Source organism: Fukomys damarensis, unplaced genomic scaffold, assembly GCF_012274545.1.
Source record: "Fukomys damarensis isolate Sample0158 unplaced genomic scaffold, DMR_v1.0_HiC HiC_scaffold_39, whole genome shotgun sequence".
In the NCBI taxonomy this organism is placed as follows: domain Eukaryota; kingdom Metazoa; phylum Chordata; class Mammalia; order Rodentia; family Bathyergidae; genus Fukomys; species Fukomys damarensis.
Window position 1 is genome coordinate 122,200,701 of NW_022900951.1, and position 11,483 is coordinate 122,212,183.

At 36.5% G+C, this 11,483-nt stretch overlaps 1 protein-coding gene across 1 annotated transcript in view; it reads left to right on the forward strand.

Annotated features, from left to right (window-relative positions):
- The window catches only part of Fmr1nb (FMR1 neighbor), a 29,098-nt gene that overhangs the window by 12,952 nt on the left and 4,663 nt on the right, over window positions 1–11,483 (forward strand). Inside the window, exons 3-4 of the mRNA XM_033760576.1 lie at window positions 561–695; window positions 2,709–2,805. Coding sequence (XP_033616467.1) covers window positions 561–695; window positions 2,709–2,805 — 232 coding nt within the window. The remainder of the gene's footprint in view (window positions 1–560; window positions 696–2,708; window positions 2,806–11,483) is intronic.

Genomic DNA, 11,483 nt, shown 5'->3' on the forward strand with positions numbered 1-11,483 from the left:
AGAGGGAGAGGGAGAGGGAGGGAGGGGGAGAGGGAGGAGGGAGAGAGATTGACCCTTCCAGGCCAAGCCTTCAATGACTCACCTCCTCCAACCAGGTTTCACCTCCCAGCGTCACATTTAGCTACACACTCATCAGTGGACTCATCTACCTGATGACTATCATGTCACCATGATCCAATCACCTTCCAAAGCTCCACCTGTGAGCACATAAGGCTTTGGGGGAACATCTAGATATAAACCAGAACACCACCATTTAGCTAGTGATTTATTGTCCTTTCTTTGTTTATTTAAAAAATTTTATTAGCAATGATTTGTTGACAATTTTTATTTTTCTATAGTTCAACCACAATTAAAAATGTACTCTTAAACAACTTTGTGGTAATTTTTAACTCTTATTTTCTCTTCTTTTTTCAGCCTTCATCATTATTTATATGTTATTCTGTCTTTTCAATGTACCAGCTTACATATTTTTCTTCATTTGAATTGCAGTAATTATTTAATTAGGCCGAGTGCTTATTAATCATGCTAAATCATCTTTTTTGGTCTTCTGTTTTTAAAAGCCTGCATGGTAAAGGAGAATCAAGAAGTAACACCTTGCAATGAGATGCTAAACCATACTGAGCTCCAGTGTTTGAAATCCAAATGCTGTTTTTCAACATCTGCGACCAGGAATTGCTTTATGCCATTTATAGATAGTAAGTGCATCCAGTTTCACTTATTTTTATAAATTGAGTAGATGAGTTACAATTGTGTAAGTTCACATTTGGATCTCCAGGCTTAACACTTTGAGAGAGCTCTTTAGCCCTAAAGTAATACTGTCCTTTCTCCTGAGGTAGTCAGACCTCTATATTCATGAGCAGTTTCTGCTTAGTGGATGTATTATGACCATTCAGAATTATTCTTGCTTTTGCATTAGTCACTCTCTGCCTTTTGTCTCAAGAGTTCCAAGTTCTATGATGTGTAACTTTTAAAAAAATTATCTTTTGTTCTCATTCTTTTTTTTTAACAGTATGGGGGATTGAACTCAGGACCTTGCACTTGTGAGACAGACACAGGGCGTGGTGATGCCATTGAGCTAAAACCCCGGCTATGATGTATAACTTTCAATGCCTGGGGAAAGATACTGTAAAGGTAGAAAACGTGATGATCCCTTTCATGCTTGTCATAAAAAGTCATGGATGACAGCTCTATTGCAAAAGACTGATTATTAAGTGAAGAGCATAAGAAATTTATTTGACCATAATTTCATGTGACACAGGAACCATCAGATTGAAAACCCGAAAATGTAGGGTGAGATGTCCATTTTTATGCTTAGATTCCATGAAGCATGGAAACCACATAGAGATATGATTGGACATAAGGCACATGATTTAGTGTTAATAGACTTAAGTGGGCAAGCTCAGCAAGGCCTGTCTGCTCAAATTTTTTCTTGGACTTTCTGTCCAACGTTCCTTCCTCCCATGTATGGGGCAAGACTGTTTCTGAAATGGGGATCTTTAACCTACTTTCAGACAAGGTAAGTCAGAGAGTTTCTTTATGGCTATCACCAAGACAGAAAGGTAGAAGATTAAAAAAAAAACATTTTTAGGCTTATAGCTTGCTTTAGGGAAAAGGATTTCTAATTTCTATCAGCTGTCTTGGGTAAAAGAAATTGTGGATTCCATGTCTTTTCTGGGGGAAAAGGTAGCAGAAGACAGGACTGGAAAAGGTCAGAAAGAATGTTTGCTTCTGGAGCCTTCACTTTGGGTTATCTTTTTTTGAGTTCCAGTGATACCAGTTGGGTATGCGTTAGCTTATTTTTGTTGTCTTAGCTTCTTTTCGAGTAGGATTCTTCAAATTTACTTTGTCTTCAGTGTCTTAGCATCAGCAGTAGACTTCAGTGTTTCTTGTCAAGATGTTTAGTGGCTTTTCTTTGTTTTGTTTTTTTGTTTTTGAATTATGTTCTTAAGATTTTTTTTTCTTTCCAAAGTTCTGAGAATTTCAGTATTTACTACTTTTGTTTGAGTAGCAAGGACATATTACTAGCTGGTCCCATGGCAAATGGATTTGATATAAAGGGACCCTAACAAACTCTATGAAAAGGATGCATGCAAAGCAGTATCTTAAGTTAATACAGTCCCTATTCAATTACAATTCTTTGTAGAGTATGTAATATTAATAATGAAAGCTAAAACCTGATCATGAATATAGTATTAGTTTTAACATTGTCACTTGATGTATATAATTCATTCATCAGTTTAGTCTTTATATTATGTGTGAAGAGACATTTGGTTCTTTTAAAAGGGAAAAATTGAATGGTGACAACAATTTCCCAATCATATCAGAGTATATTTTCCAATGAATAGGGTACTGAAATATTCTTATTCACCTGCAAATTCTTGATTCCTTGTTTAAATTAATGTTTTGTAACCTAGAAGTAAACATTTAAGAAGCTACCTCTTTACCAAGTTAATGGTTCATAGATTTATTTGCTTCTCAAGTACTGTACAATGTGTAACATATGACCACAGAAAATATGCACTTAGGGTGTAGGAAGAAATATATATTATGCATTCTACTTATGGAGCAGTAAGGATATTTATCTGTCATTTAAGAATATTCTCATTTTACTTAATTAACCAATAGATTTTTTTATAAAGACTTTATGAAAGAGCTCACATTTGCCTCTCTTAAGTCATAAAAGTAACAGATTATAATTAAACCAACAGAATCTACACAGGTGTCACGCATATTTGGATTTAGTGTACTCACCTTGATCTTCCTGGGATGCATGCCCCTTTGCTGCTACTGTCTTTTCCAGAGAAGGTGGGCAAACACGAACTTTTACTTGTTAATTTCTGAGTATATGTAGATATTTGTATGTGGACACATTTCTTCAGATGCTCCTGAAATGCAGGGATTATTATGTTTAGAATCCTTTTGTTGAAAGTAAGATAGTTTGGAAAAAAATCTAAAATAGATTATCATAATGTTTGTATTGTATTTCATTCTCTTCCATTATGTTCTGTTACTTTTATGATTCTAAAAATTGGACCCAGGCTGTGTTCCCAGTCTTTTTTATTATTTCTTATTTGCAGACAGGGTCTCCCTAAGTTGCTGAATTGCTGAGGCTGGGCTCAAATTTGGGAATTTATAATCCCACAGTGCTACAGATGTGTGCCTCTACATCAGGCTAATAATAATAATATTAAAGAAACATGTTATTTTAATTTCTCACAAATTCAAGATATATTCTTGCATAGAACCTGTAAATTTCCCCATCAAAGAAAACCTCAAGAAGAAAGAATGGTAAATCGGCAAGCTTGAAGTGTGTGGATTGCAGGTGGCTATTAAGCTAATATCAGAGAGGTTCCTGAAAGTGTTAGATTCCATTTTACCATGTGCCATTTTTGTTGCTGTTGTTGTTGTACTGGGGTGGAACCAAGGCCAGGTGCCTGCTAAGCAAATGCTCCACCACTGAACTACATCCTCAGTGCTTTTAATTTTGTTTTGAATTTTGAGACAGGGTCTTACTGAATTGTCCAGGCTGGCCTTGAAATTATGATCATCTTGCCTCAGCCTTTTGAGTAGCTGGGATTATATGCATGCATTACCATATGTGGCTTGCCATTGGTCTGTAGTGGTAGTCTACCATTGAGTCTTAAGGCCTTGGTTTGCCTTCAGACTAAGATGTACAGGATTTCTTTTTGGTGTCTTATGCAAAATGCGAGTGGACTACTAGCATGATGTTTCCAAATTTGTTTATTCTTAATCCAGTATCTCCCCAGGTCCAGGGATAGAGTGGGTGTGGAGGTCCAGAGCAGAGCCAGGACCTCTGTAAGAGGTGTGAGGCATTTGGGGCACGAACACTGAGGATAAATCCACTCTTTGCCACAACCCTGAATTCTTCCTGAAATTCTCTGGGAATTTAACAGAGAAGGTGCCTGAAGATTGAGCATCTTTGACCTTTTTTTCACGTTAATGAGAAAGTAGTATGTAAGCTACCAATAATTGGTTTAGACTTAACTGTAAGATATAGATTATACATATTACCTTACTTTCCATAAAGATCACAAAGTATTTGTTTATATCAATTTAATAACCCATTTTGGGTTTTTAAATTTTTCTTAGTACATGTTTGCAGCACATAATGACTTCCTTCACTGTAGGAAATTGGCAATGTTGATAACACATTTCACTTACTTTCTCCCTACCCTCTACCTCCTTTTTATTTTTCCAGCTTCAGATTCATTTATTATAAGACCTTATAAAGTTAATTATCATATATTCAGATTGAAAACCAGACTAATAGGCCAAAGAACATATAAAATAGGTAAGGCAATTGTACTAAATCAGGGTACTTTTAGATACATCATCCACACTGGATTACAACACCTTTTTTCCTATTACCTAGGAATTTCCTATTCCTTTTTTTCCTGTTATCTTATCTTTTATTATATAGACACAGACTTTTTTTTAATAAAAGAAGCCATGCAGTATTTAAGCTTATGTGTCTGAGTTACTTCATTTAACATTATGGTCTCAAGGTGCATCCATTTTCTTACAAATAAGTCAAGTTTTTCCTTCTTTACGAAGGAGTAGTATTCCATATGTATAAATACTACATTTTCTTTATGCATTCATCTGTTGATGGTAGTAAACCATTTTGAATCCATTGTTGGGTTACAGCATTTCAGCTACTCTAGTTTGCATAAAACATTTTTTTTTCAGATTTCACTGAAGTCTGTAGTCTGACAGAATATATTTCCCCCAGCTTCTTTCACTTCTTCTTTTCTTTCTCAATTGACTGGGAGTAAGAGTAGATTTTTTGCGCTTCCCTTTTTCCCTTTAAAGCTTGGTTTCATATTAAAATTGCCTGTGAATAAAAGGGAAATATTTCCTGGAATTGCATGGCTGAGATTATGTCATATAATTTAGAGAGTGGGATAACAAGCTTGGTATAATAATTTCATTTTGTTTCCTGTGTAATGTCTCTGCCAAAGAATTTCACGGGGGTATTTAAGTCCACTGGATTTTTTTCCATTAAATAAAATCCAAAGGATTATCCCCTGGTAAGAATATATTAATTTTTCCTATATAATACAAACTACTTGGGCGATGTGAACAATGTGAGCAAGTATGTGTGTGTGTGTGTATTGAACAGCATGTGTTTTGGTTTACTATGTTTTATTTATTTTGCTATTTTGTGTAATAGCAGTGTGTTCCTTCTGTCATCCTGAGCTGCTTGACAAGATCCTGGAGCAGGTGATACTGTCAGTTTGAGGTTCAGCTTAGTTTCCAAGGACAACAGTTGCAGGTCGATAGGGCAATGTCAGCCTTTCCTGCTAAGCTGATTTTAGAGGCAAGGAGACCCTACCCTTGATACTGAACAAGGAGCTAAGTGGAGCCCAGAGGCTGTTAAAAAGAGGGCAAGATGTCTCCTGCTGCCAGTCCCCTTAACTCATTTCCTACTCTTCATTTGAAAGCAAAAATAGGTAGATAAAATGTTAGAGTAGGTAAAATAATGCAATAAAAGATACATACATAATGTAGTCAATTAAATATGTGGCGGTTGCAAAAGGGAACGAAAACTCAGATGCAGTGGTGCGCGCTCTGGGAGGCTGAGGTAGGAAGATTTTAAGTTTGGACTTCACCTGGGCAATTTGGCAACTTGGCAATACCTTGTCTCAAAATAAAATAAATACATAAAAATTAAAAAGAGCTGGAACTGTAGCTGAGTGTGAAGGCCTTGGATTTAAGCCTCAGTACTGGGAAAAAAGGAAAACAAAGGAATAAAAAAGAAGCCAAACAACCATTTGTCTAAATTCGAGGAGCTAAAAGCCAAAGTCAGATCTATAGTACCACGATCTGGGTTTCTCTTGGCATTGGAAGGGACCTTTGTGTCCCTCCTGCCAGGTTCTTTCTTCAAATACTTGAGCATGCCTCAAGGAAGAACCCGTTGTAGTTGTCCTCTCTTGGCCTTTAGTTGCAAGCCTAAACAAATGAAGCTTAAAATCCCTCTGCAATTTGCTCAGTACCTTTTATTTACAGATCACCTAAAGAACTCACAACTGGCAAGAATTAGAGGGATGAAAAATGAGGAGCAATATGAGTGGATGGGAGAAGTAACACCATTTCCCTAGAGTCACATATACTTCATTGTTTTGGTGCCTCTTTTATGCTTTCCACAGTTGACCATATTCATTCAGTATTTGCTTGTGCTAGGTAAGGTAGAGGATACAGAAATCCTACTTTTAAGAAGCTTACTGTCCATACTAAGCAAATCTCAGACATGACGCATTTAAATAACAGTTTCAGATGGACCATAAAAAAACAGTAAATTGAGTGGCAGCAGTGCCTTATACAAATTCTTAAGCAGTGGCGATCAGGGTGAAAGGGAAAGGGCAGGCAGGGTCTGCTAGAAGTGCCATTTGATCTGGGGTTTGAATGGAGGAGAATATTTGAATTGGATGAAGAGGGTCCTTTCCACAGAATTTATTATATCCAAGTGCACATCTCCTAACTATAGACCCCTAACTGTCTGTCATTTCTAAGGAGAAGTGGCTAAAGTATGTCTCTGGAATAATCTTTAACTGAATCTTTAGTTTACTTTAGTGGACTTGAATTCATTTGTTCTGTGAACCACATACACAGAGAACTCAAGCTGGCTTGAGTTGGTTGCATATATGCAAACAAAGGAAGAGAGACCATAAGTGAAAAGCTTCCTAAGAGTTTGCCCTAATAACCGTATTAAACTTGCATATAAGATATGTTTTGAAATTCATGGCACCCTCAAGGTTACATAAGTTCTATTTTACCTTCATTAATAGGGATCAGAAGCTTCATAAGGTTTAAGTATGACTGATAGGCTTAAGACATACTTAGTGGAGAAGGAAGGAAACGATCAAGTGGCTGGGGACAAAAGCAGAGGGGTAGGGTGCTAGGGAGAGGGAGGTGAAGTAGAGTGGCTGAATGGTTCCCATTACAGCAATAGAGGGTCATGACAGTAGACTCAAGTGCCAAATTTACTTTGTGATTTTTATCTGCTTTTCGATAATGTTTAAGTCTGGATATATGTGCCAGTTAGACATCTGTGTAATACATAGGGATACATTACTTGAATATGTTCATAGCCTCGGTAAGGTGAACATATTCATTATAATACCATACCCATTAAACTCAGGTGATGTGACGTGCATGTTTATACTCTTTTTTTTTTGTACCCGGGATTGAACTCAGGACCTTGCACTTATGAGGCAGGTGGCAGAACCACTAAGCTAAATCCCTGGCCCCTTTTTATACTCTTCTATCAGATTGAATTTACAACTTCAAAATAAGAAAAATTCAAAACCTAGTCTAAAAATTAAAAATAAAATTGTTTTCTTTTGATTAATAAAAAGCCATACTTTTTAAGATATCTGATACATATACAAAAAAACACATCCCGCATACACTTTCAATGTTGCTGCTTTCCAGTTGGTCAGTGCTGAAAATTTCTTCCTTTCACCAAACCCTGCTGCATGATTCTCTGTATTATAACGTTCATTTCACTATGCTGATGGTGTTAATGCTACTTATTATCTTAGAATGGGCAGTAAAGAATTGGGAATAAATGTGTCAAAAATTGCCCCCAAATTATCACTTACTGAATTAAAAAATAGACATTTCCATATTACCATGTTTGTTTGACTCATTACACTGTTAAATATGATTAGTAATGTTTCTTTGAAAAGCTTTATGCAGGAATTAGCCAACTGCTGAAAATTTGAAGTTCCTAGTATTATATATGTATGAATTTAGAGACAAATAATACAATCTCTACTATTTAAAAGTACAGCTGGCACTCGACAGCTTTGACAAAATATGTCAGATGAGAATGTGAGCAAATTCAAACTCTTAGCATGAGTCACTCTAGATTTGAAATTTGTATAAAGATAGTTCTTGGAACCTGTTCAAGGTAATTTAGTTACTAACATAATAGGAAAACCTTATTATGTGTGGATTATGTGTCTGAGGTGTTCCTATTGCAGAGACTTCCCAAGGCAGCATTTTAGAGAATTCTGGAGTAGTAGGTATTATTAAAAAGAACAGTTTGTTGCCAAGGAACTAATAACTTTATTGCAAAATGCAGTGGCCTTTGCTCAATTTCCAACTTGACCTTTTTGTCACATAATAGTGTTGACTGCTCTCTTCTTGAAACTTTCCTCCCTTGGAGTTCATTGTTTCCTTGCCATTCTGATTCATTTTAGTCTGCTTTTTTAAAAAAATTCTGTCAACTATGGTTGTTTCCCAAAGTCTTGCTCTCATTTATCAGAAAATGTTAGAAGTATGTTGTAGAAAAAGCATTGAAAAAGACCCATGTTTTAATTTTTCCTTTGCCAGCCATTTCATGAATGAGCTTAAATTATTTGGATAATTAATTTTCTTATGGAAATAGAAAATACGACCACTCATAAGCCCCATTCTGACCATTATATTCTAAGATTCTGTGGGTAAATGGCTTCTAAATCTGAATCCTGCAATCTTCACCTCTACCCGTTCCATATTCCCAACTGTTCTTGTAAATTAGACCTTTTATAAACACTTTTAAAGCAACATGTGCAAAAGTGAGCTCATTTTCCTTTTATCCTGAATCATCTCCTCTTCGTACTTTAGTGATTTCAATTCCATGAAACTATCACACACTCATCTTCCCTATTTTATGCACATATATGAAAAATTGCCATTCCCCCCAAATTGAGCCTTTGAACATTTTAAATCTAAAATGTAAAAATCCTACTCCTTGACAGGAGTTACTTTTTCTTTTTGTTTTACTCTTGATACACCTGTTCTTTAACTTGCTGAGACATCCAGGCTCTTTAACTCTATGGTTTTTAACCTCATTTGCGAGCTTCCTAACATCATCATCTTTCTTTTATTCCACCTGGATCCTCTTTCCTGGTACTTCATTCCATTCTTTTCAGCCTTTGTTTCACTGAAACTGAATCCACACTACCTATCTGCTCTTTGATCTAGGCTCCTGGGAATTCCCAGAGGAAATAAAAGTCCCACAGCTATGTGGATCTGTATCATTAGAATTTTCTTATGGACTCACTTAGTGTCCCCAGCTGTATCACTGTACTTGATGTTCACAGACAGTGTGCCACCTTTGCCACTTTGAGCATTTCACCCAGTGTATTCACTTACTGAAGCACTCTTATGCATCCCCCACCTCTATTCTTCTTTATCTGGTTTACTCCACTCTGGCTGGAAGCCTGAATTTATATTTCACCTTTTCTACGAAGCTTATCTCAATCCTCCTGCTCACAAAGTGTCAAGCTTTGTTCTGTCTCATGCCATTCTGTGCTTACTTCTCCTTGGGCTTTTCTCAATGTGATATAATTATCAGCCATTATATCTGCTTTTCTGCCTTATTTATGTTCATATTTCTGATATTAGAATAGTGTATTTCATAAATGAGAAAATGTGTTGAATGAATGTGTATCATTACAAGTTGACTGTACAGTATGTTGGCCAGTTGCCTTGGTTACTTTTCTCTTGTTGCTGAGACAAAATACCTGGCACCCAAAAATAAAGGAGGAAAAGGTTTATTTGGTTTATAGTTTATAGAGGTTTGAGTCCATAGTTGGCTGGCTCCAAGGTAGAGTGGCAGGTAGTGACAGCAAAAGCAACAAGGAAGGGACCTTCTCAATGACTTCGTGCCCTTTATATTTTATCCAGGCTACTTATGTGGGTAGAGCACTCACACCCTTAATCCTAGTGACCTTGAGCCTAGCACTGCACCATGAATCAATTTGTCACACACTCTAGATCCAGCCACCTCTGAAAAAGCCCTACTACCTATGACTGCATGAGCTTTAGGGAGACATCTAAACACAAGCCATAGCAGTCGTGTTCTACGACATTTTTTTTATTGAGTTTATTGGTACATTCTAGGTATACAGTACAGTTACATTCATTACTGGGATCTTGTACTTTTACATAACAGGTCTTGGCTCTCATTTTTTCCCCTTATCCCTACCCTCCCTTCACCCCCTCCTACCCTCCCCATTTACAAACACTTTAATTCCATTTTTTCATTTTCTCACATTTTTTCTTTTCCCTTATTCCCCTTCCCCTACCCTTCCCACTTTCCCTATACCTTTAGCCCTTTTCTTCCTATTTCACATTGTTAATTGTCCCATTAGGATCTTGAGTATTATAGTTTTTCACACCAGAGAAACTATTTGGTATTTACACATATGTGACTTATTTATTTTACTTAGGAGTATATCCTCAAAATGTATCCATTTTCCTATGAATGACTCTACTTTCTCATTCTTTATGGCTGAGTAGTATTCCATTTTATAGAAAAATCTTCTTTATTCAGTTTCCACCTGATGGTCAGATGGACTATTTCCAAGTTTTAGCTATTACAAATTGTGCTGCTATAAATATAGGTGCACATATGTCACTGTGATATGATTCTTTTAGCTCTTGGAAAGATACTCAGCAGAGTGATGGCTGGTTCAAATGGAACCTCTAGTCCTAGCTCTTTGAGGTATCTCCATATTGATTTCCATAGTGGTTGCACCAGTCAACATAGTGAAAATGGCCATATTACCAAAACTGCTATACAGATTCAATACAATGCCAATTGAAATTCCAACACTATACTTCACAGAACTAGAAAGAGGAATACAAAAATTCATTTGGAACCATAAGAGTCCTAGAATAGCAAAAGCCACCCTAGGCAACAGACGCATGGCAGTGGGTATAACAATTACCAATTTCAAAGTATACTACAAAGCCACTTGTGATAAAAACAACATGTTACTGGCAAAGAAACAGACCTGAGGATCAGTGGAACAGACTGGAAGACACAAAAACAACTCCAGATGTCCTCAGCTACCTTATCTTTGACAAAGGAGCTGATCATCTCCACTGGAGGAAAGATAGTCTCTTTAATAAATGGTGTTGGAAAAACTGGATCTCAACTTGCCAAAGATTAAAACTAGACCCTTATCTCTCTCTCACCATGCACTAAATTAAAATCCAAGTGGATTAAAGATCTAAATATTAAAACAGAAACACTAAACTTGCTGGAAGATAACTTAGGCAGAACTCTGGAAGACAATGGCATAAGAAAAGACTTTATGAACAAATCCTCAGTAGCATGGGAACTAGCAGAAAGAATCAACAACTGGGATCTCATCTTATTAAAAAGCTTCTGCACTGCAAAGGAAACCATCAACAGAACTAAGAGACAACCTACTATGTGGGAGAAATTTTTACTAGTTGCTCCTCAGACAAAGGACTATTATCTAGAATATATAAAGAACTCAAAACAATCAGACCCCCCAAATATAAAGACCCAATTCTAAAATGGGCATTAAATATATGAAAAAATGTTCCACATCACTGGTCATTCTAGAGATGCAGATGAAAACAGCACTGAGATGCCACCTCACCCCACAAAGAATGGCTGCTATCAAGAAATCACACAGTAACAAATGTTGGCGGGG